Here is a 27208-nt window from a genome sequence, read left to right as displayed (position 1 = left end):
CTGACCTGTGACGTCACAGGTTTAACGGGATCAGAGCCGCCATGAAGGAAATATATATAAACTAACTAAACACGTGCCTGCAATTAATGTAATTTAGATAACAGTCATGTAAGTGCTGAATGAACATTTTGAGTTATATTTTTGAATAAATTGATATGAAGTGGTACCGGAACAAGGGACATATAATTTTTTTATTATAACGGACCGTATATAACAGTTAACATCTTTCTAATTTTCTATTATAACGGGCCGTATACAATATGTAAGATCTTACTAATTTTCTATTATAACAGGTCGTGTATAACATGTATAACATTTGAATAATGTTCTATTATAACGGGCCGTTTATAACATGAAACGACTTACATCATATCCTTTATTATGAGGGCATGGTCTGTTGCATACCAATATTTATTTCTGTAATAACACTTCTAGTAATATGATTATAAAAAGCAATTCATACATGTTGTGAAATAAATGCTGAGGAATTTGAATTCATACAAACGGAAACAGCAGTGGATACGTTGCTAATAACTTTGAAGATACCGCTAATTATGATTTTCGAATAGTTTCCGAAACTGATTAAACGTGTTCATGAAAGAATAGTAACTCCCAGACAAGATTCATGTGTACATTTTTGACATCGTGGGCATATGAATGCACCATTATTCTATAGGCAAAGCTTTGCGATACGAATTTGTTTTGCTTGTAGGGAAAGCAAACCTCATTAAATCAAAAATCAAAAAGTTTGATTTTAACAAAATATGAATTCGCTATAGTATAAATGCAATTCTATATAATACAAGTCTATTGTACGTGTGTGTCGTCTTGTCTGACAAAGCAGAGTTTCCAGAACTGTTGTATTGTTGGTATGTTTTTTTAACATCAATTTGCGAATAAAATGACATATTCTTTCATAAAAGAAATGTTGATTCCGTGTTCCTTTTCAGAGTATTGAGGAAGACATGGTAAACACATAACTGATATACATCTATTGGTGATTGACCGATTATTGGATCGTGTATAACATCTGTATGTCCCTGGTATGATACATCAGTCGGTCAGTCCATTTAACTAAAATGTAATATTCTTAAAGGGACTACAGAACCAAATCAAAAATAGATTGTGGGTTTTCCCTGCTTGGGCAGAACATTTAATAGGAAGGTGAATGCATCGGGGCCTACTGATTGGATATTTAGGTGAGGGAAGTTTCCAAAGTTTTATGTGTAGGCTGGGCAATTACATGTTGATATAAAATATATAGAAAACAAGTTATTTTTTCTAGCCTGTATTTGTCAGGGGGAGTTAGTTGTGTATTTATTTGTAAATTTAGGTGAATTTTTGGTGCTGAATTCAACACAAGATGGTGGCCCCCCTATCAAAAAAGTTCAAATTGGTAGAATGTTTAATCATTCTATTTACAGGTTTTCGAGATGGCATTCTTCAAAATTATGGCTAGTGGACCAGTATTGAAAACTCCATTTAAGCAAGACTGTGGTAAACGTTAGCATTATCGTCTATGGGAAATCATTTGGTTCTGTGGTTCCTAAAGATTGATATTGTTCGATTCCGACTTATTGTCGGCAATATCCGCCAAAGTCACCAACCACAAATCTCATGTCCAGATCGTATTCAGCTATTTCTGTGTTGCTACTGTTCGCACTGTCGTCTATACTGCTGGCCACCATTACAGTTACTCCGTTAAACCTGTGACGTCAAATACTGAAGAGTTCCAAAGCATCATGACTGATCAATACGCTGATTAGCAGTCGACCGACAGGTGCAAATCCGTACTTCGATTTGCGATATATCGGCACTCGGCCAACCGATTTTGATGCGGTTTGCGACATTCTTCTTTGCGGGTTACATAAAATAACATATTTGAATATCGTTTTTCGTTCTGAGTACACTTTTATGTAGAGTATAAAAGGAAACAAAAACACAAGTTCTGATGAAAGAGAACGAAAGTAAGTGTTGTAGAATATATATAAATTGTAATTCCACACGAAGATCGAAACTTCGTTTTGGCATCATGAGAATTTACAAAACAAGAAAATTGACGGTTGGGAAGATTTTCTTAAATCACGTGACAAGTCGCCTGATGGGTACACTTAATAGTAAAACGTCATTTCATTCACTCCACGAACCCTTGGCAGATATAGTCGTGTTCAAAGCGTCACGCCCTTAAATATAAAGGCATCCAATCAACTCGCGTCCTACATTCAGTCTTGGTTTCGCAGTAAACAAATATACAATTGCATTCTACCAATATTTTGGGAAATATTCAGTGTTCGATGAATTTTTAGAAGTCATTGATCACATATCTTATCAAAATGACACACGTCTCCATGTTAGTTTACAAACCGATGAAGTACCCATGTAAGGCTCGTTTTGATTGGTTGAAAATTCCATGCGTAGAGGGTGGTAGTATCGAATAACCTTGGCTAACGAAGATGCTACATTACGTGAATCTATCTCATAAATCCTATCATTTATTACCAACCCCTGTGAACTAAGGCACATATAGTCACCAAATAAACTTACATATACACGTTATCAAGAATGCTAGATTACTGCGCCAAATATCACCGTTCATTTCACAGCAGTATTTATTGAAGTTACTAATATCATTATTATACATCTAAATACATTATATATGTACTCTATATCAATCTAAAACTAATTAATTCATTATTAATTGCTACTTTTTCGTATTCCGTTGAAACATTTAATAACATGGGGCATCGGTTCACGGAAAAGCAAGACACAGTCCTTATATATATACTATGTTTACAAATGTATCTTTAGCGTAAATCTGGATGTTGTGTATAGAAGTCAAGAATGCATTTTGAACTAAATACTGGAGTTCGCTGAAATACGTTACGCTACATACTTGAAAGTGGAAAGAGAGCAACTCTACATGAAGTCTTATAAATTATGGATTGTGAATTCATTAGCGACATTTTTGATATACAAAACAATTGGCGCCATCACTAAAAAATATCAATGATATTGTTGGTTGTAAAGAAAAAAGATATCTTATCAAATTTGGGTTAAAAGGGCCCTGCAGGTACAGGGTGAAAGTCTTGTTCCTGCTGCCGCCATTGCATGATCGCAAGTGGCGACCAAATTTTGGAACTTATCTTTTCTTTTCTTTCTTAACACCTTTCTTCCTAATATCACCCTTGACAATGCCTAACTTTTTGCCGTAAGTTGAGAGTTCACCCCTGTGATGATGGAAGCCTTAGGGTTGCCAAGACATACCAGAGTCTTTAAAAGTGGTGGTTGATGCTCATGCTTAGCGCTCAGCATATAAGGAGTGGGACGACTAGTTCGCCCGTTGTCAGTATAATGTGACCGATTGGGGTGTCCTGCTTGGTTTCTTCGGCAGTATGCTTCAATGAGGTAGCACTATAAATCGGCACAAATTCCGGCCTATCACGAGACTTAACAAAAACATACCAGTTTCTCAAAACATGCATACGCACTCACCACCCACATGCATATTGCAGGCACGGGGAGGCCGTCATCAAATGACCTAAGCTGTTGATAGGACGTTAAACAAGTCAAACCAAACCAATTGGGTTAAAAACATGAATGCTAAAAGCAACTAGCAGACTGGCTTTAAAGCTTTTGACCATGATAGAAAATACCGAAATGCCATAAGAGCCTGCGCTTTTTTATAACATACATATCAGCTTCATTAACTAGTTATAAATGATGAACTATATTCCTATAACGAAACTTAATCAAATAGCCTATATCAAAACTCCCGTCATAATCCCTATCTCTCCCATGCGTCCCATCCGAAGTTATCTTTTGGTCGATAACATATACAATATATTATTAATCAGTATTCCTCAGACGCACGGAGTTCGATGTGAACATACTTGTTCTGCACATTGCCCGAATAGTCTATGTGAGAATTTCAACGGTTACTGTTACGGTGAGCAACAGCTTTCTTTGATATGTAATATTTCTCTTTGAAACCGAGACAGTATTTAATAGGTTAAGAATTTCATCGAGACGTATATCCAATGTTCAATTTTAATAGCAATAATAATTACATGATAATGAAGAAAAATCGATATAAAACTAGAAATTGTCATGGACAATTTGATGGGCTTTCCACACCTTTGACAAACTTAAGAGAGCATTTACCTTTATGACCCTGCATGTAGGTCAAGGTCATTCATTTAAACAAACTTGTCAGACCTTCATTCAATCATGATATGGACCAAATATCATGTCCCTTGGCCTCTTGGTTATTGAGAAGAACTCATTTCAAGATTTTAACCTATTTGACCCACGTGACCTTGAATGAAGGTCAAGGTCATTCATTTGTACAAACATGGTAGCCCTTTACCCATGTATGCTACAGGTCTAATATAAAGTCTCTGGACCTTTTGGTTTTTGTGACGATGCCGATGAAATATTTATCAATGATTTCACAATCATATATTGTTTTTAAATGGCGTACCATCTGAACCGGAAGTGCTATCGAAAACCGAAATGATCAAAATCATCGTATTGACATACTGCATCGATCTATGTAAACAAAAAAATAAACATAAAAAAAAGTTGAAAATTTGTTGAACTTTGCCCTCATAGTGATTTTTTTAATTTGACCTCTAACCTTAAAACTTGTAGTGAGGAAAGGTTATTACATATGTGTAATGAAAACTTTTTGAGTAAGGGTCATTTTAAACTTTTCAATACATGACGTCATTGCGGCTATTTTTTTTTTATCTTGGACCGTCCACAGATTAACAAGACTTGGTCAGTACCATATCATTTTTTATTTGACCTCTGGCCTTAAACTTGTAACGTAAAATAAATTTGCCCCAGACATTTTCTACCAATAACATAATTACATGACCTTTGTATGATGAATACTTTTTGAGTTATGGCCATATAAACCTTTTTTAGCTATGACGTCATTGCCTTATAAGATTTTGTGACCTACTTAATAATACATGACCACGTCCCTTTGACATGTGCCATATAACGTTAGAGAAATGCCATTGACAATATCAGTTTAGCCCAGATGTTGTCACAAAATCATGTGCAGAAGAAGAATCATAATAAGAAAGAGAACAAAAACAATGTCTTTTTCAAAATAATATTATAAGTAACTCAAAAGCCGTCTAAATAACCATTATTTTTGGGGGACATTGGGTGTAGAAAATACACAGGACACGTATAGATGACTCACAGTTTGTAACATACGTCATGAATTGCTAAAATGTTAAAAAACGACACAAAAAAAACAACCAAAAAACATTCTTCACTAGCCTGTTTGAAATTAACGTTTAAAATTGTAGTTTTAATTATTCATCATCTTTGATAACTGAAAATAAAATAAAACGTATTTTAGATATTTAAATGATATTGTTTTATTTAAATTATTTAGCTTGTGCTAGTAGAAACTAAAAGAAGATCCATGGATCTGTAATGTGAGCCTTTAACAAAGTAACTGTTTGCCTGCATCGGGTTTTATAAGGAATTTACTTCAACAATAATACAATACTTCTTTCCAAACTTTAAAGTATCCTGATTGGTTGTTTGTTATATAAGTATCTTAACAACTAAACCAGGTCATATCTGGGAGATAATAATTAAATGCTGTACAATGTTCTATTGTGAAAGTGATGTCGATGCTGAAGTAATAAATAGTACCCGTTAAAATGATCATCATTTTTGGAGGGGTCTTTGGTTTTCAGAGTGCATTCCTGGAAAGTACGGAAACTCATGTGATCAGGTCTGTCCTGTAAATTGCAAGGATATGTTGTGTGAAAAATCCACGGGAAACTGTATTGGTGAGTTACATTTATTTACTGTCATTAATATAGTGGTCAAATGGGTCTTTATTTTCTAATAATACATTGTGAGATGACATGTTATTTTGACTGACTACAAAACAAATAAAGATTGTTTTTTAAAACTGATTAATAAATTTGTCAATATTTCCTGTCAAAAATCCTTACCCTATGCAACAAAACATGCACTGTTGTTATAAGCCGGACATAAAGTGTAATATGTGTTTCCCTATTCGAAATATTTGAATTTCACTCAGAGCAACATAGTGCATACATAGCACATTTTCCCAACATTAATTCATATATTATATATTCTATCAATGAAAAGCAGATCATTTTGCCTTGTTCAAGGAAACATGGTGTTGATTTATATTAAAATTTCATATTCACATCATAATTGTACAATTTTAGTTGATTATTGAAAAAGTCACAGTTACACTTTGTACTATTTGGACACTTAGGTTTAAAGAATATGAATAAGTTAAGTTTTTACGTCACACCGCTCTTGATTTTGGTCTGAATATTAGTCATTCCTATGCACATGAAACGCATCGTGTTTTCATTACTGGTTCAAATATTCTTATCTTCTTGGCAAATCTAAGTACAGTTCATGCATCACTTATTATTGAAATAGCTTCCTACATACTCAATATCAACTCCCTAGGCCTCTTGGTTATTGAGAAGATGCCGTTCAAAGATACTAGCCTATTTGACCCCCGTGACCTTGAATGTGAGTCAAGGTCATTCATTTGTACAAACTTGGTAGCCCTTTACCCATGTATGCTACAGGTCTAATATAAAGTCTCTGTACCTTTTGGTTTTTGATACGATGCCGATGAAATATTCATCAATGATTTCACAATCATATATTGTTTTTAAATGTCGTACCATCTGAACCGGAAGTGCTATCGAAAACCGAAATGATAAAAATCATCGTTTTGACATACTGCATCGATCTATGTAAACAAAAAAATAAACATAACAAAAAAGTTGAAAATTTGGTGAACTTTGACCCCATAGTGATTTTTTTAATTTGACATCTAACCTTAAAACTTGTACTGAGGAAAGGTTAGCCCCAGACATTATCTACAAATAATATAATTACATATGTATAATGAAAACTTTTTGAGTTAGGGTCATTGTAAACTTTTCAATACATGACGTCATTGCGGCCATTTTTTTTTTTATCTTGGACCGTCCACAGAGTAACAAGACTTGGTCAGTACCATATCATAACCATGTCTGTCTGTTTGTGCACATCAAAATCATCAGAATTACATAGTGCATTGATCTTTGAAAGATTTTTTTCAAAAATGTTGGAAAACGAAGATTTTCTAAAAATAGATGAACTTGACCCCTTAGCGAGCTTTTTTATTTGACCTCTGGCCTTAAACTTGTAACGTAAAATAAGTTTGCCCCAGACATTTTCTACCAATAACATAATTACATGACCTTTGAATGATGAATACTTTTTGGGTTATGGCCATATAAACCTTTTTAGCTATGACGTCATTGCCTTATTGGATTTTGTGACCTACTTAATAATACATGACCACGTCCCTTTGACATGTGCCATATAACGTTAGAGAAATACCATTGACAAAATCAGTTTAGCCCAGATGTTGTCACAAAATCGTGTGCAGAAGAAGAATCATAATAAGAAAGAGAACAAAAACAATGTCTTTTTCAAAATAATACTATAAGTAACTCAAAAGCCGTCTAAATAACCATTAGTTTTGGGGGACATTGGGTGTAGAAAATACACAGGACACGTATAGATGACTCAAAGTTTGTAACATACGTCATGAATTGCTAAAATGTTAAAAAACGACACACAAAAAAACAACCAAAAAAACATTCTTCACTAGCCTGTTTGAAATTAACGTTTAAAATTGTAGTTTTAATTATTCATCATCTTTGATAACTGAAAATAAAATAAAACGTATTTTAGATATTTAAATGATATTGTTTTATTTAAATTATTTAGCTTGTGCTAGTAGAAACTAAAAGAAGATCCATGGATCTGTAATGTGAGCCTTTAACAAAGTAACTGTTTGCCTGCATCGGATTTATAAGGAATTTAATTCAACAATAATACAATACTTCTTTCCAAACTTTAAAGTATACTGATTAGTTGTTTGTTATATAAGTATCTTAACAACTAAACCAGGTCATATCCGGGAGATTATAATTAAATGCTGTACAATGTTCTATTGTGAAAGTGATGTCGATGCTGAAGTAATAAATAGTATCCGTTAAAATGATCATCATTTTTGGAGGGTTCTTTGGTTTTCAGAGTGCATTCCTGGAAAGTACGGAAACTCATGTGATCAGGTCTGTCCTGTAAATTGCAAGGATATGTTGTGTGAAAAATCCACGGGAAACTGTATTGGTGAGTTACATTTATTTACTGTCATTAATATAGTGGTCAAATGGGTCTTTATTTTCTAATAATACATTGTGAGATGACATGTTATTTTGACTGACTACAAAACAAATAAAGATTGTTTTTTAAAACTGATTAATAAATTTGTCAATATTTCCTGTCAAAAATCCTTACGCTATGCAACAAAACATGCACTGTTGTTATAAGCCGGACATAAAGTGTAATATATGTTTCCCTATTCGAAATATTTGAATTTCACTCAGAGCAACATAGTGCATACATAGCACATTTTCCCAACATTAATTCATATATTATATATTCTATCAATGAAAAGCAGATCATTTTGCCTTGTTCAAGGAAACATGGTGTAGATTTATATTAAAATTTCACATTCACTTCATAATTGTACAATTTTAGTTGATTATTGAAAAAATCAGTTACACTTTGTACTATTTGGACACTTAGGTTTAGAGAATATGAATAAGTTAAGTTTTTACGTCACACCGCTCTTGATTTTGGTCTGAATATTAGTCATTCCTATGCACATGAAACGCATCGTGTTTTCATTACTGGTTCAAATATTCTTATCTTCTTGGCAAATCTAAGTTCAGTTCATGCATCACTTATTATTGAAATAATTTATGTTGTAAAAAAAATTATTGTAAATTCTAACCATTTAAATGTAATTTTTCATTCAAATTTGAAAATTTTCATTCTAATTTTTGAAATATTTAATAAAAACGTGAAGTGAAGCAAATAATTTAAATGGTATAAAGTTGCGTAACTACCTAGAAACATCATCATTAATATAGAATACTGCATGATCAGTTAGAAGTTTTAAATTACTTATTAGTGTATCACATATATACAAACGTCAGATCAAAAATATACTACCGCGTCGTTGTACACGAATGTAATATATCTGGAAATGACAGGACTATCACTAAATACTTTTCCTATCCTCTGTTGCAGTTAAAAACATAAATTTTAATGTAGGTTCATAGTGACTATTGATTATAGTGATATACGTTTGTGTTAACACTATTTCCATGCTTGTTTGTGTGACAGGACATAGGGAGTTATAATGCAATGTAGTGATATTTTGCCGATTGTCCCATAAAATAGTGGGTGGTTTACACTTAAATAGAAATATATTTCTTAAACGCAGGCCATGGGGTACTTTCAGATTGAAAAGTTCTACAACATGATATGAAAACCAGATTTTTAGGTCACCTGGGAGGAATTCTCAAGTCTCAAGTGACCTTTTCTAATCGCCTTTTGTCCGTCGTCATCGGTTCGTAAAAAAAAATTCGACTTCTTCTCAATAACCAAAAGGCCTACAGACCTGATATTGGGCTTGGAGCATGCTTTGGTGAAGGCTATCAAGATTGTTTAAATGAATGCCATTGACCTTCATTCAAGGTCACAGAGTCAAATATGATACAATCTCTAAACGACTTCTACTCAATAACCAAGAGGCCTAGAGACCTCATCTTTGACCTATAGCATGTTTAGGTATTGGGCTATCAAGATTGTTCAAATGAATGACCTTGACCTTCATTCAAGGTCACAGGGGTCAAATATACCAAAATCTTTAAATGATTTCTCAATAACCAAGATGCCTAGATACCTGGTATTGCACCTATAGCATGCTGGGGTAAAGGGCTGTCGAGATTATTCAAATGAATGCCAATGAATGACCTTGACCTTCATTTAAGGTCACAGAGGTCAAATATGCTAAAACTTTAAAGCGACTTCTTCTCATAATAAAAAACCTAGAATCCTGATATTGGGTCTAAAGCGTGCTGGAATAAAAAAGCCTATTACGATTGTTCAGATAAATGAGCATGACCTTGACCTTCATTTACGGCCACCGGGCTCTAATATGCTAAAATATTTTAAGCGTCTTCTGGAGGACCAACACATATTGAAACTATATATTTTGCCGGTATCATGCTGGAATGAACACATTGACCTCATTTTCAAGGTCAGAGGAATCAAATTTACCAAATTATATTGGGCCTCTTGTTTTAAATCTATATCCTCTTTGGTAGAATAAAGAGTGACATCAAGTGTGGTCTGGGGTCTGGGGTCTGGAGTCATTAAGTGGGTCAAACTTCGTTCGAGATATATGTTCAAACATTTTCTTATAAAGGACCTTACACACATGTGACTAACTGTAATGGAATAAATACTATATTGTATAGAAACATCAGTAAAACGCTGGCGCTGTGCATTCGCACATATTTATCCACGCCTACCCCTCTTCACTTGGATATCACATGACACCATAGACAACCGTAAAAATTTCAAAGCGTTACGAGTGATGAAGATGCAGCGTTTGTTAAACCACAACAAGTACAACAAATCATCAAATACTTAAAAAAAATCAAAATTAAGAACTTAGTTCGATTGGAAATCTGATTTGTCGTCGTATTAAACCAATTGGAATGATAAAGATGGAAATACTATGACAACAAACGATAATATGCAATAAAAAAATTCCTATTGAGAGACATTACATTTAACAGACTGTTTTCCTGGAAAGTACGGTCCTATTTGTGAAAAGAACTGTCCAGAAAATTGTAAGGACATGCTGTGTGAACGGGACACAGGATCCTGTAAAGGTGAGCTATAGTTTTATACACTTTTTGTTTTTGCAATAACAATAAATGTTTATACTGTTGATTCATCAGTTTTAAAACAGCGTTTGACTATATCTAGTGTTATTTCGTGGTTCTAATATATACTAAATTGCACCCTTAGTGAATGGGCGTAGTTTTTTTTGTTCATACCAGCATAAGATAGAAAATAAAATCTATTAAAAACTTTTTTACGTAAAAATAAACAAACGTACTGCGGCGTCACTAATGGTGACATCTAACGGTTATAGCATACACTGTTTCGTGTCAGTAGAAGTTACCAGAGAGCAAACGTAATAGGTTTTTTGCTTTTATCATTTAATCTTAAAATGCATAACTTTGACAAGCTGACTACAGTGTGTTTTGGTGATATTATACAGTCCGAAGATCAATGTGTTAATATATCGAAATTTATTTTATCATAACAAACCCATTTGTTGTCTCAATATTCTTTTATCTTTGTGACTTAATATCTCTAATCTATTTTATTCATGAAGAATGCAAACCAGGATTTTTCGGAGCTAATTGTTCAAAACAATGTCATTGCAAGGATGCTGGCTGTAACTATATGACAGGAAACTGCTCGCCATCAGGATGTTTGCCGGGCTGGAGAGGAAATACATGTAGCGAGAGTGAGTATCATGCTGGAGAGGGGATATGTGTGGTGGGCGTGAGTAAACTTAGACAGGATATACAATTTGTGATAGTGGACACCAGGCAAAAGCTTAACAAATTTGAATACAAATCTTTCTGTATTTGATCCAATTAAACCTGTTTTTTGGGTTTTTTTGCCATTTATCAATTGCATGGTCGCTGTTAATGATTTCTCTGATCTTTTTAAAATGCTGACAATATTTGTTTTTGTCAAATAGATCCAAGATTTTGTTTTCATTTACATGTCGGAGAGCAGTTTTCCAATATCTCTTTTGATTTTGCTGAACATTTTGAAAACATAGTGAATTACGTCATTCCCGTTTTTTAAAAGTTATATTGCAATAATTCGAATGATGTGTCTCTTGCATTTATCTTTCGATATCTTTGTAAACTTGCAAAGGATTTGTTTCCAAAGAAACCTTTCCTTTTTAACGGTTTCGCTATGGGTAACACGTTTTGTATGAATTTAAATTAAAAAAAACAACAACAAAAAACAACATGAGAACCTGAAATATCTATATTAAATGCTGATCATGAGGTACTGTCCAGCTTACCATAGGTCCAGCTTGAAAAGTTCTACAACACGATAAAAAAAACAACAACACAAATCCAGATTTTTTTCAAAGTTTAGAAATATTTCAATTTTGATTTGTCTTTGGTAGAATATAGAGGGAGATTGATTGTGGTCTGAGGCCTGTTACTAATTCACAACAGCCAGCTTCTTATTTTTTTCTAAGACTGACAAAAGTAATAATAATTTGCCTTTAGCATGTTTTGATTAATGGTTATCACGAAAGTGTTCCATTCGTTGATATTGTCTTTTCACCAATTAAATTTTCTAATGATTGATCGCGACCTATGGAGGACAGTTTATGTTCCTTTTCTGTATTAACCTACCTCCGAAGAGCTTTATCAGAAAAAAAGTGAAATCCACTCTGCTAAATTATTTTCGTTTGAGCTAGAAATTAAATCATTTGTTTTCATGTAATATAGAAAAGTATAACTAACAGACAGGCTGTTCTACAGCTTTAGAAATGTCTTAATTATCCACAAAACAAACGTCATTTTATCGAATGAAAAATAGTGTCCAAAAAGCTTACATCTGAACGTTACTTTTTCTGTAGGTTGTGGTACAGGTAGTTATGGTGAAACATGTTCCCTGGCTTGTCCCGTGACGTGTAAAGAATTCGTGTGTCATCATGAAACCGGTCATTGCTTAGGTAAACGATGATATAACACTTGTATAATGAAGTTTCCTTTTTTCTCTACAAAACTTGTAGCGCTATATCTGTACTGTATTACAAAAGATTATGACATTTGACAGCATTTAACCATATATTTTTATATATAGATTGCTATCCTGGAAAGTACGGAGTGGTGTGTGGGGCTGATTGTCCGGAAACATGTACGGACAATATCTGTAGTAAGGCCGATGGACAGTGTCTAACCACTGGTGGGTACATTATTAGATGTCGGTCGTTTATTGTTTGTCCCATGTGGTCATGCGTTCAGTATTATAAAATATAAAATGGTCTAAATCAAGTAGGAATCTGTACAGGACAAAGATGTATGGAATATCGATATTAGTAGGATTGACAGAACATTGAAGGCAAACAGTTAGCTAATGCATTTCAATTTAATTCTGTTTTCATTTCTTGAAAAATCGGTTGACAAATCATCTATGCCACCTGTTACCCTAGTCAATCAAACGTGTAATAAACCTTGATCAATCGTCAACGATATCAAAACAGAACACCGTTGCACCAAATATACCTACTCTTTCAGGAAACTGTATCTTTCTCACTTTTGTACACAATGTAATGTACTTATCAACATAAGATTATAAGGTTAATTTTATTACAGCCGATTCAAACCTACATAACTGGAGATCGCCGATTTTTGAGGGTTTTTTATTATTTATTTATGTATTTGCTTGTTTTAATATGTTTTGACTGTTTTCGCATATGATAATTATCTCAGGCTTGGTAGTTATCAAGAATCGCCTTTAGATGTCCGTCGTTTATTGTTTGTCCAATGTGGTCATGCGTTCAGTATTATAAAATATAAAATGGTCTAAATCAAGTAGGAATCTGTACAGGACAAAGATGTATGGAATATCGATATTAGTAGGATTGACAGAACATTGAAAGCAAACAGTTAGCTAATGCATTTCAATTTAATTCTGTTTTCCTTTCTTGAAAAATCGGTTGACAAATCATCTATGTCACCTGTTTCCCTAGTCAATCAAACGTGTAATAAACCTTGATCAATCGTCAACGATATCAAAACAGAACACCGTTGCACCAAATATACCTACTCTTTCAGGAAACTGTATCTTTCTCACTTTTGTACACAATGTAATGTACTTATCAACATAAGATTATAAGGTTAATTTTATTACAGCCGATTCAAACCTATATAACTGGAGATCGCCGATTTTTGAGGTTTTTTTTATTTATTTATTTATTTGCTTGTTTTGATATGTTTTGACTGTTTTCGCATATGATAATTATCTCAGGCTTGGTAGTTATCAAGAATCGCCTTACACAAGGGAGCCCGCAGGTAAAGAGTCGTTGTACGGTTGACTTTAACACCCATGAATACTGAAGCAACCAAACCTGTGGTAAACCCTGATATGCATATTTTCTACCATATATATAATCTAGTATTTCATTATACACAGATAAGAAAATGTATAATGTAATTTTACAATATAGAAAACTGTATCGTTTGGCAGTTTTGTATAAAAATGTTAATATTAATATGCGCTAACCGAATGCGAATTTTCTTGCATTACAGCCGATTCTAAAATGACTATAATAGCTGTCTTAGCTGTTATTTGTGGTCTGCTTGTAGCTGTAGTGATCGCCTCAGCAATGGTGATATACCATCTTCGGTAAGCATTCAAGTTTAGGTGACGGCATAAACACTTTCCTGATATAGGATACAACAAATATATCAAACGTAAATGTTTGCTGTCACATCGGTATATATTGCGAAACAGTAAGTACTTTTGATATTTAAGTCAGCTGAATTGCGTGAAACGTAAATGTTGTAATATTTGAGTTGAATAATGATTCTCCTGAAATATACAATATTTAATATGCTGCTTATATGTAAAGTAATAAAGATATGCAAGCTTACCAATAATAAAAGATGTGTATGTTTTATATTGAAGTATAAGATGGGTGACGTGTTCAAACGGCAGAGCCTCGAACTGCCTCTGGCCGTTCAGGGGTCGATGAAGCTTTATACACAGTTATACTTTCTATTTTTTTTTCACTCGGAGCATAGAGCAAAAACTTTTTTGCATTAGCAGAGTATAAAATTACAAACTTTATTATACAACGAATTTTCATATCTGCTTAGCTTAAACTTGCTTACACTCAATAATTATACATACCACAAACAGAAAGACAGATAGACACATAGTCCGATATATACACACAGATGCAAACACTGACAGGTAGACAGACAAACACACGCAAATACAACAAACCCACACATACACCTCACATTCAGACTATGACACACAAGAAGACTGACATGCACACATAGACACCCAATTACATAGATAGACACCAACAGACATACGCACAGACACATCCTCTCTTATAACACACCCTCATACCAACAGATACACACAAACAGATGCACCACATGCATAGACAAAGCACACACTTACTATATACTTACGTTATATATATCTTCTCGGAATTATAATCTACTTTTGCATTTTTTTTTCATCATAGTGCTTCATTTTTTTTATTTCAAATTTTACATCAATAATATAATTTGAAAAATCATAATGATAGTCAAATTAATCTAATTTCAATTTTTGTTCTTATATAATGACTACAATTTATTCAATTTTTTTTATATTATTCTGGACATGATACCTTGTCAAATAATTTCATTATATCAACATGTGTAATATATAGATAAACGTATATTAACTATATAATCACATTCGCTACGTTATCGATATTAACGATCAGACTATGCAATGCCTTACTAATTGACATTTTCACATAATTATGTATATACACAGTAAATAATAGGAAGAGGCATATATATATAGTAAACTGCACATGTCTGTTATGCAAAAGTCCATTACATAGAGTTACAGACAGTGATAATTGCCTCTTTTGTTTGCAATATAATATATTTTCTATTTTAAACTAATTATACATTATCAGTTGATATTTTCATACATGTGTGATACAATATCAAGGGGAATTATTTTCCTTCTCTGTGTTTTGCAATATAGCCAAAGCTCATTTTTTAGTTGTCTTCGTACTTGTATTTTCGTTCGTACTATGTTTGTCTGACTGTTGTTGTGTTTAATATCATTTCTTACCTTCCATATTACCCATTTCACAGTGCATATTATTGTGTTTATCAAAATAGAAAATGTGTTATTTCCTGGATATCCCAGTATTACATTTTCTTCTTTATCAAGAATTTCGTTAGTATAACCTGGGACAATATCCCTCATTAAGGTCTCCACAGAGTTCAATATATTTTTAGTGTGTGCACATTTAAAGAATAAGTGTTGTATGTCTTCATTTTCGGTTTTACAGAAATGACATTTTTCATCAGAATTTCCGATTTTTTTTTATTTTCATTTCTGTGTATAATATTTTGTGTACACATTTCTATTGAAATTCCTTAATCTTTAAGGCTGTCAATTTTTGCCAAATTTCATTCCATGGGAATTGTTTTTTATATATATTCTCCCATTTCATTTATATTGTTGGCTCAATATTGCCATTTGTTTTCATTTTAAGTGTTTTTAATTCTAGTTTCTTATGTACGATATGTTTATTGTGTTTATCGACAATATTTAATGTTGTATCTATTTTTGGATACATAATGACATCATGAATGACTTCAGTCTTGCTAATTCAGATATACAATTTATTTTATCTATAAGTCTCCCATATATGTCATGGTCATTCTTGAACGTATTTTGCCCTGAATCCCATAAATCCTCTTTGGTTTTTATTCCACTCTTTGTGAAGGAACTACAGAACGTAGGTTTTCTGTTGAAATGTATCATATGATTACCAAAAAGTTCTTGTTTTATGACTTCGTTTTTATCAATAAGTGTATTGGTTTTTAATAATTTGGACCATGCTGTTAAGAGATTTCTGTAAACGTTTGATATATGCGTTAGCTTTAGCGTACTGGTCTCGGAGCATTTGCATAAGAAATAGTTTAGTTGGTATTTATCATCTAGCGAATGTAGCCAATATTGTCCTATAGCATTCCATGTGGTAGTGTTTGTTTGCATGATTTTGTATATCTATTTTATTTGTTTGCTCAATGTGAATAGTGTTATATCCATAATATCCATCCCTCCATTTGATTGTTCCGAGCAGACTACATTTCGCTTAACTAACTCTAATTTCCCATTCCATATAAATTTCCAGATAACTATATTTAAATCTTTCAAATATTTATCAGGTATGCCACGAGCTTCTATTTCATAACCAACCTTAGATGTTATTAACGATCTTGTAATAACATTTTTTTCCGAATAGTGACAGATTTCTTGTTTTCCATACCTGCACACAAATATTGATCTTTTGGATTTTTCTTTCCATAATTTATCATCATCTATTATGTGTCCATGATATACTCCTAGCGTTTTTACATTTGTTTGTGTCCAACTGTTTGTTCTGTATCTGGGAACATTTTGTTTCCATCTTCCAAGATAGATACCGGTAGTTTTATTCAAGTTGACCTTCGATCCTGATGCTTTTTCGTATGTACTTAGAACTTTAAAAGATTCTATTATTGATTGTTTATCATTATTGAATAGTTGTGTATCGTCTGCAAACATATTTAATTTAGCCTCAATTTGACCTGGCAATACTATTCCGTTTATATCTTTATTCTTGCGGATGGAGCATGCTAGAGGTTCCGCTTGTATGATGTATAAAATTGGCGCGATCGGGCAACCCTGCTTCGCGGATCTCGATATATTAAACAAGAGGCCCAATGGGCCTGTATCGCTCACCTGGCTCTACAGCAACTTTGAAGTTGATGAGGTCATTTCTAAAGATACTATGTTGATTACCTCTTTATTCAAATATCATTGTAAGCTAGTTTTATTCATATTAAAATTTTTCTAGTCCTTCATTCCAGCATTCTATTGGCCTAATATCAGGTCTTGCAGGCTCTTGGCTATTACAAATTTCACTCCAGCATGCTACAGGTCCAATATCAAGTCCCTGGGCCTCTTGGTTATTGAGAAGTCGTATGAAGATTATAGCCTATTTGACCCATGTGACCCTGAATGTAGGTCAAGTTCATTTATTTGAACAAACTTTGTGGCCCTTCACTCCAGCATGCTTCAGGTCCAATATCAAGTCCCTGGGCCTCTTGGTTATTGAGAAGTCGTTTGAAGATTATAGCCTATTTGACCCATGTGACCCTGAATGAAGGTCAAGGTCATCTATTTGAACAAACTTTGTAGCCCTTCACCCCAGCATGCTACAGGCCCAATATCAAGTCCCTGGGCCTTTTTGTTATTGAGAAGAAGTCGTTTGAAGATTATAGCCTATTTGACCCATGTGACCTTGAATGAAGGTCAATGTCATTTATTTGAACAAACTTTGTAGCCCTTCATCCCAGCATGTTACAGGCCTAATATCAAGTCGCTGGGCCACTTGGTTATTGAGAAGAAGTCGTTTGAAGATTATAGCCTATTTGACCCATGTGACCTTGAATGAAGGTCAAGGTCATTTATTTGAACAAACTTTGTAGCCCTTCACTCCTGCATGCTACATGCCCAATATCAAGTCCCTGGGCCTCTTGGTTATTGAGAAGTCGTATGAAGATTATAGCCTATTTGACCCATGTGACCCTGAATGTAGGTCAAGGTCATTTATTTGAACAAACTTTGTAGCCCTTCACTCCAGCATGCTACAGGTCCAATATCAAGTCCCTGGGCCTCTTGGTTATTGAGAAGTCGTTTGAAGATTATAGCTAATTTGACCCATGTGACCCTGAATGAAGATCAAGGTCATCTATATGAACAAACTTTGTAGCCCTTCACCCCAGCATGCTACAGGCCCAATATCAAGTCCCTGGGCCTTTTTGTTATTGAGAAGAAGTCGTTTGAAGATTATAGCCTATTTGACCCATGTGACCTTGAATGAAGGTCAAGGTCATTTATTTGAACAAACTTTGCAGCCCTTCATCCCAGCATGTTACAGGCCCAATATCAAGTCGCTGGGCCACTTGGTTATTGAGAAGTCGTTTGAAGATTATAGCCTATTTGACCCATGTGACCTTGAATGAAGGTCAAGGTCATTTATTTGAACAAACTTTGTAGTCCTTCACTCCTGCATGCTACATGCCCAATATCAAGTCCCTGGGCCTCTTGGTTATTGAGAAGAAGTTGTTTAAATGAAAAAGTTGACGCCGGACGGCCGGGCAAGTGAGCTAAATATTCCGAGATAAAACCATTTGTTTTTATGCATGTTTTTGCATCTACTAATAACATTTGCACCCATCCTCTAAATATTTTTCCGAAATTTAAGCTTTCATGACATTTATCTACCCATCCCCATTCCACCATATCAAAAGTTTTTTGTTAGTCTAAGAAAATAACTGCTCCCTCCTTATTTTCCATATATTCAAATATTTATTGTATTAGCCTATTTGCATCCGCAATATTTCTTCCCGGAACAAATCCTTTCTGGTCCGGATGAATAATGTCTGGGAGCGAACTTGTTGACCGCCAAGCAAAACTTGCTCTAAATCTGCAACAAACAAATATTAAAATACCATATACAGATTTCAAACCTGTAATTAGTTCTGCCATTCAGAGTAAATGGCAGCAACGCTGGTCTCTCGAGACGAGCAACAAACTTTTTAAAGTACAACCAAAACTTTAAACATCAAAACCAAGTCGAAAGGATCGTAGAGAGGAAATAGTCCTCTCTCGGCTCCATACCGGGCACACATATCCTACTCATTCGTTCCTTTTAAAACAAAACGGATCCACTGGTGTGTTATGCATGTGATGCTCAATTCACAATGGAGCATTTTTTTTATAGAATGTTCCGATTTCAAGCCTGCAGGTAGGGCGTAAGAATTGTACCTGCTGCCCCCATTGCATGATCGTAAGAGGCGACTAAACTTGGGATCTTATCTTTTCTCTTCTTTCCTAACAACTTTTTTCTTCCTAATGTCTCCCTTGACAATGCCTCACTTTTGGCCTTTAGTTGAGCGTTCGCCCCTGTGAGGAAGGCTTTGTGTTCTGTCCCCTGGCCGAGACATACCAGAGTCTTTAAAAATGGTAGTTGCTACTCCTGCTTAGCGCTCGGCATATTTGGAGTGGGACGACTGGTTCGCCCGTTGTCAGTATAATGTGACCGGGTGGGGTGTGCTGCTGGGTGTCTTCGGCAGTATGCTTCAGTGAGGTAGCACTTTAAATCGGCAAAAGATCCGGCCTATCACAAGGAGACTTAACACGAACATACCGCAGCCTCCCAAAACACACATACGCACTCACCGCACTCGTACATGTCGCACGCACGAAAACAATATTTAGCTACTTGAAAGAAATCGATCTATTTTATAGACTTTGATGTCTTTTACGTTACTGTCTTTGACGTTCTATTTATATAACAAAGTTGACATAATCTATTCGTACATATACATATTTTACCATTTTTAACCAACTTTTTTTATCATAATGATCTAAATATACAATACGGATGCTTTTAAAAATGACAAATTTTATCTGATTTTAACTTTTAAAATAAAACATGTTAGTATATTGTAAGTGACCCTAGTTGTCGATGAGCCGTAAAACACAAACAAACAAAACAAAAGTCTGGGAGTATTTTTTTAATTCCATTTGCGAAACATTTCGCTATTATTTTATAATCAACATTTAAAAGCGTCAGCGGTCTCCAATTTTTTTTATATCCTCACGCTCTCCGTTTTTGTACAACAATGTTAAAATACCATTTGCCTGCGATTCTGCTAACTTATTTGTTCTACATATTTCATTTACAAGTTTTAAAATTCATTCTTAATGATATACCGATAAATTTGATAAAACTCGGCTACAATGCCATCCTCCCCAGGAGACTTGTTCTTTTTCATATCATGGATACTTTTAAATACTTCCGCCTCACTTAAATAAGTTTCCATATATATACTTTGTTCATTTGTTATACGAGTTTCCATATTGGATAGTAAAATATGTGCTGCTTCTCTGTCCCAACCTTCAGAGCTAAATAATGTTTTGTAAAATTGCACTTGCTCCTGTTGTATGTCATTTTTGTACTTTCTATTTTTAGAAAAGGACGAAACAGAATAACGTCGACAGATAAGGAACCAGGTACGAATGGAAAAGTGTTAAAATAAACCACAAGGATAAATACTAAACAACAGGTTTTTCTTCCGGTCGATTGCAAATATTTCTGTGATTTCGATATTTTTTTTTTTTATTTATTTTGTACCCACCAAATCAAATCCTTTAATATTGAATGAACATCTGACTGAAAATTATCATATTTTAATGACAGAAACTGTTTACGTTTGACGATACTTCTACTTAATTGATACCAATGTTTGGCATGTTTATATGCAACGAAATATACCGCATAATCCTTGCAAAATGTTTTCTTGTATCTCCCAAAAAACATTAAGTTTCATGAATTTATACCAGACCTATTGACCTTGGTGCCGCAAACTGAGATATGTCCAGACTACTTCTCCAAACACTGTTTAATCAATTTTAACTACAAAATTGGTATCAATGGGATTTGAGGATGACAAAAACAATGATAATATTTTCGAAAACAAACTATTTCATTTTAAAGACTTATCAATGTTCTTATATTTTGTATTTTTTTGTTGCCACGGTAACCAGGTCACAGTACATAAGTTTTTTGTAATAGCTAACAGGTAATCAGTTTTAAAACCCATCAATTGTTTTTCCAAAGATGGCCTATTATCTAAGACATCATGTTTTTAAACAACCATCACAATGGAAACAATGGAGGCTTCAAATTGGACAAAATTAAAGACTTTGTCTCTGTAAACTGGCCACAAATTAGAGGTAGCGGATGTATTGTACTAGTCATTTGCTTAAATTTCTAGTTGTTGAAAGGATAAAGGGACCAACCAACCAATTGTTTTCCCATAGACTTAAGTGTTAACGTTTTGGAGTATTTCATTCAAATTCTTGAATTTAATATGATAATTATGGTTTATAACAAAAGTTTAGGGTCTGATATAACACCTAATCCAAAAAAAAATTGTTAGGTCCTTCAACTCCAATTTTCTCCAGGGTTGCAATGTTGAAAATGGGTGAATTTCGCAGTAAAAATTCTCAAAAATCTTAAATGTTTACCTGTTAATTGTTATTACCTGAACTTTTGGGAAAAAACATATTTATTTTCTCGCTTCATAACATATTGGCCAATCAGTGGCTGCCAGACATTTTATCCTTGGCTCAACTTTCTATACACAGGAGCTGTTTCAAAAATCTATTTTTTTTCAATTGGTTGGTTGTTCCCTATTAAACACAATTTATGTTCCAAATAAAAAAAATCACACGAAAGAGCATTTTAAAAGATACAGAACAACTGGAAATTGTGTAACTTATGCAGAATATTTCTAAATTTCTTTTTGGATAACATTAAACAATTTTGATCATCTGGGTAATTATATAGCATTTTTATCAATTTGTTTTGATAAAAGTTTTATGGTTTGGTTTGGTTTGGTTTATTTTGTTTAACGTCCTATTAACAGCTAAGGTCATTTAAGGACGGCCTCCCGTGCGTGTGACATGCATTATATATTTGTATATTCTATATTTCTTTCGATCTTTCCCTTTTAGAACAATCAGTGCCGGACAATTGATACACATATATTACTCATCGTCCAGAGGAGACTCCTTACGTCTATGAAATGGTGGTTACCTAATACGCCAGATATTTAATATCGCTAGTGTACAGCTGATCAATTGTTAATAACAGAAAGAAATACAAACCTTACAATTGCATTTAAACAAAAGATAACCGAAGGCACTTTAATCATTTCAATACACTCCATATTGAAAGGCATGATATGGGTTCACAAAATTTGATAGACATGTTAATTGATTAACATCTGTTCCGATTCACTTGTGTTTATCATATTATTGTGAACTAGATATAAATATAGTGTTCGGCCTTAAAAAAAGCGAAGCTAATAGAAGCATGGAAATTGTATTATAAAAAAAGTTTTTTATTCTGATTGTTTTCCATGAGAATATAATTACGCCTTCACTGATATAAAACATTTAATGTGTCTATTATTGATTTCTTGTATTTCTACGCGTGCATTGGGAGGGAGTTGGGAGGGGTTGTGGGTGTGTTAGTTCATATTGGCTCTGTATGAATTGCTCAGATGTAGATTTTTTAAACAGGAAGAGAGTGTTAAAATTGAAATTATATTTTACGCACATTACGTTAGAAAGTTGATGATCAACTTTCGATATTGTATTTTGTCTGTTTTATAGTGTCATTACAATCAATATCAATGTATAGCGGTTCATGCGTGACTTTGTATTTTTGTGTGGGCAAGAGTGTTTTCAAGTTTTGGTTTGATGTATGTAAGCGATTGTATTGCGATTAGATATAGTGTGTATACATGCTGTACTATTTTACAACTAGCGTGATTATGTCAAACCGTTTGTCTTAATTTAGGTAATATATTATTTACCTGAGGAAAACAGATGGCGTTTGCTTTTTTGTCTGTTTTATAATGTTATTACAATCAATATCCAATCGTAACTATTCAAGCGTGACTTTTCAATTTTTGTGTGCGAGATGTTTACAAGATTTTTTCTCATGTATGTAAGCATGTTCATTCCCGTTTGTCTGAATTTAGATAATGTAATATTATTCTTGCATATTGATGATTAGATGATTAGAGCCACCGACAGTGGCCGGGTGAAATGTTTTCTCTCATCCTCATATTGTATCTATATGTTATATTTCTATGTTTATATGTACACAGTAGAATATTTACACTGATGTATCGACACATACGGCCTTTAGCATCATTTACGAGTCCTACGAAACAGCTGTATGATGCTTTTAATAAATTGATGACTCTACGTGGTCTAACTCTATATTTGTATGATAGAAATGTAGGTGCTACAATTTTGTTCATATTGTGTACCTGTTTTTGTTATTGATGCAAAGGTTTCAGACTTGGACATATACATATATTCTTGTAGACTGAACTTTTAATATATTGTTGCTTACTTAACACTTATTGAATGCCTCTTATGCCAGAAGTTGAAAATAAATGTGGTTGTAATTCAATAAAGGATCCTTATCGTTTTCGTCACATATATCATAACAGGCAAACCTCGCGAAAATGGACTGAATCATCAACACGTTTAATAGTTTGCTTTGCGTGATTGTGAAACTTCTTTTTAATATAAATATTTTATTTCCTCTTCAGCCTCTCTACTTACCCAATGTAACATAATGTATATCATAAATGTTTGATGAACGATGTTCTGTATGATATTTTTGTTTGTTTGATTAAGACAAAGATCATAATTTTTCATGATTTCGTTTATTGTGTTTTTTAGACCAAATATAGGCAAATTATAAACATCATATTCCACCTAAAAATAGACTCACCTATCTGCCAAAATAGTAATCTCTTATACAAACTCTACCCCATATTTGTTCTATATAAAGTATCTGAATAGGTAACCAATACATATATGGATACTAAACCTGCAGAAGGGGATTTAACATTAGAACATTGATACCAATACACCCACTTAGGGAAGTTTTAAAACAATGGTTGTTTTAGCTGTGCTTACTGGACAAAGAGCAGACCTTACATCATTAAGAAAATAAGAAATTCGGAAGTTGTTGAGGATTTGGTTCGGTTTCACAGGGAAACAATTTTGGAACAATTCCAGGTTAATGATAAATTGTGTGATGTGCGTTAGGTTAATGACTATATCAATCTAATTAAAATATAGATGGTCATTCTCACTAAAATAGCCTATACCTACATGAACATCTAACCACAGGTGCCTGACTCGTTTTATAAAATAATAACATATAGAGTACATATAAATGAAAAAGGTTCTGAACTCCCCCAGGCTTGAAATCTGATGTATTTATTTCTAAGTACCGTAGCTTCGGTTGTATTGGGTGGATTTTTTGTTGTTAGATGTTCATGTAACGTAGTGATAATGACCATCTAGATTTTAATTAGATTGTAATAAAGTATATTTATATTTGTAATCTTTACAACATTTGCAATTTGAATACAGCTCTGAAAGATAAGTAAACTTATTTTTTCTGTGATTTTAGAGCTCCAAATACCATGGTAACAGCTTAAAAATTACTAGAAAATTGCAAAATATTACGATATTTGACCCAAAATGACATAATTCTCTGCACAATTTTTTTCAGAATTCTATTTGAAATTAGATATCTCTATCCCAAAGACAGAATAAATCTTGTTTTGATATATGTGGTAAATTAAGTTTTTTGCTGTCTTACCTTTTCTGCGGGCTTCCATTTTTCGTTGTAGGCAAAACTAAATTTCCTGTGTAAACACACTTTCGGAAAATCCGGAAAATCCGGGACCAATTTATTAATTTTTGTTTTAACAAATGTGAAGCCTGTATGTACTACTTCATACTGAATATACCAATTATAGTGTACATTTATTGTTTTTCATTTTCTATGCATATCATAATATAGGAGTTATTTGCTTTAAAAAATCGCCCATGGCCAGGCTGTCCTACTGTAATTTGCTACCATAGAGTGAAATTTGGCATCCTACGGAACAGAAAAAAAAGAATGTGTAGATGTTCTGAGCTATACAATAGTTCTATCCTATTTGGACTAATTATTTGCCCTATTATTTAATGTGATAATCTTGGGTTTATCCACTTTGAAACAACTTTTAAATAGTTTTTGAGTAATAAACTATATTTTGAGAATATTTTCGAATGGTTAGTTGGAGTTCAAGGATTCATTAACCAGCAGAGACTGAGAAGTACGACTTATGATTTCCCTGTTTAAATCTTCATTGCATGGATCTTGATGAAAAAGCTTTTAAAATCTGTACTCTACATTTATTTATTTGACTATTTGTTTTGAAATTTAACACTTCAAATAATATTTGTTCTGGTCTATGGGAGCCAGAAAACAATGCTCCTATACACTCATTCTCTCCAACGAAACCCTTAAGGCGTCGCCTTACTACTACATCATAAATTTAACAACTACGGCTGAAACAATTAATATATGCTATTGAGACACAGTGTCACATAAATATCGAAACGTCTATCAAGCATGAAGAATTAACCGGTGATTCTGAAACTGATTTCTATAGCTATTTTGAAACAAAACATCAACATATTAAAACACTCATAACTGACCTCTCCAATCAGGAAGTAACTAAATCTATCAAACATTTAGTATGATCAACTATTTACAGGTAAGTCATTCTCTATTTCCTAGTTTCAGTTCGTATATTAAGTACTTACTTTCAGATCTGATTGCATTAAAATAGAACAGGATCAGGATCACATATCTTCCTGACAAAATCTTTCTCGTCGTCATTCTGAGTTTAATGGCGACTCCACATCAACAAGGAAGTAAAATTTACAAGTACAACAAAATGTTTAAGGTTCATATTTCCGAACTTGAATGTGTGTTTTGACAAGGTGTATTGTAAAATGACTACACATACGGGTTCCGTGATATGGTTAATTAACACAGCTTTGTAAACCTATCCTACATGTATAGTATCACATGCTCTGATTAATATCAGATGCACGAGTACTGGTTATACACATAAAAATAGCAATAATGACAATCTGATTAAAATACAGATCCTAATACTATCGTGATGAGGATCTGACAGCGACCAACAGGAGGTCATTATGGTGGGATCAATTCTTATGGCAAATCTGATAGTAACTTCGGCCTCAGCTTTGATTTTCATAAAATAGGTAAAAAATTATTTACCTGAACTACGACAAGCATGTTATATCTTTGACTGTATAATTGTGTGTGTGTTTGTTTGTATTATCATGCATATAACTTATATATACGGAAGTGGTGAATTGCCAAGATACTCGTGTCTTAAAAAAGTAGTCTTTAACTTGGATGTACTTCATGCCACAGTTTAATTTTTTTAGAAAATATACCCAAGCAAGGATGAACATGAGTGTTGAAATAACTTAATCAAGCTTCTTCCAGTATCTTATGAAGCATAAGCAATCATCACCAAATATCTCCATGTTGCAACTACAGCCTGTATTTATCGGACTACCTATCTAAATTGACCTGTTAAAATTAAAACATGAAACAAATGTGTTAAGCAATTAAAATGAATAGATGTCGGTTGGGACTAAACTTTGATTATATTTTTTAAACCTTTCAAGTCTTATACTTGAATAATTACGTTCTAGACAAAATGCTAAAAGATGAATATTGAAATACAATAGTCCCACATAAGATATATGCGGTATTTGTTTATAACAATAAATACCTGTATTCTCATTCAGATGTCACGATAATAATTTTCGATATTCACAGTGAAAAAAATCATCTAAAAATGTATCGGATGTTATGATGTTTTCTGGCCGTACGCCGACACTTCAGTTTGCATATTCAGCTTTGTTTGTACGTAAAACA

The 27208-nt window shown here is 33.5% G+C and overlaps 1 protein-coding gene across 1 annotated transcript in view; it reads left to right on the top strand.

Annotated features, from left to right (window-relative positions):
• LOC117318810 (scavenger receptor class F member 1-like) overlaps positions 1-24098 on the top strand; it is a 33493-nt gene extending 9395 nt beyond the window's left edge. Inside the window, exons 5-13 of the mRNA XM_033873766.1 lie at positions 5724-5819; positions 8116-8211; positions 10737-10832; positions 11345-11479; positions 12626-12721; positions 12853-12954; positions 14301-14397; positions 20828-20868; positions 22375-24098. Coding sequence (XP_033729657.1) covers positions 5724-5819; positions 8116-8211; positions 10737-10832; positions 11345-11479; positions 12626-12721; positions 12853-12954; positions 14301-14397; positions 20828-20868; positions 22375-22397 — 782 coding nt within the window. The 3' untranslated portion in view covers positions 22398-24098. The remainder of the gene's footprint in view (positions 1-5723; positions 5820-8115; positions 8212-10736; positions 10833-11344; positions 11480-12625; positions 12722-12852; positions 12955-14300; positions 14398-20827; positions 20869-22374) is intronic.
• The last annotated feature ends 3110 nt before the right edge of the window (positions 24099-27208 follow it).

Source organism: Pecten maximus, unplaced genomic scaffold, assembly GCF_902652985.1.
Source record: "Pecten maximus unplaced genomic scaffold, xPecMax1.1, whole genome shotgun sequence".
NCBI classification, from domain to species: Eukaryota; Metazoa; Mollusca; class Bivalvia; order Pectinida; family Pectinidae; genus Pecten; species Pecten maximus.
The sequence above is the reverse complement of the archived record's forward strand: the minus strand, read 5'-3'. Positions and strand labels throughout refer to the sequence as shown.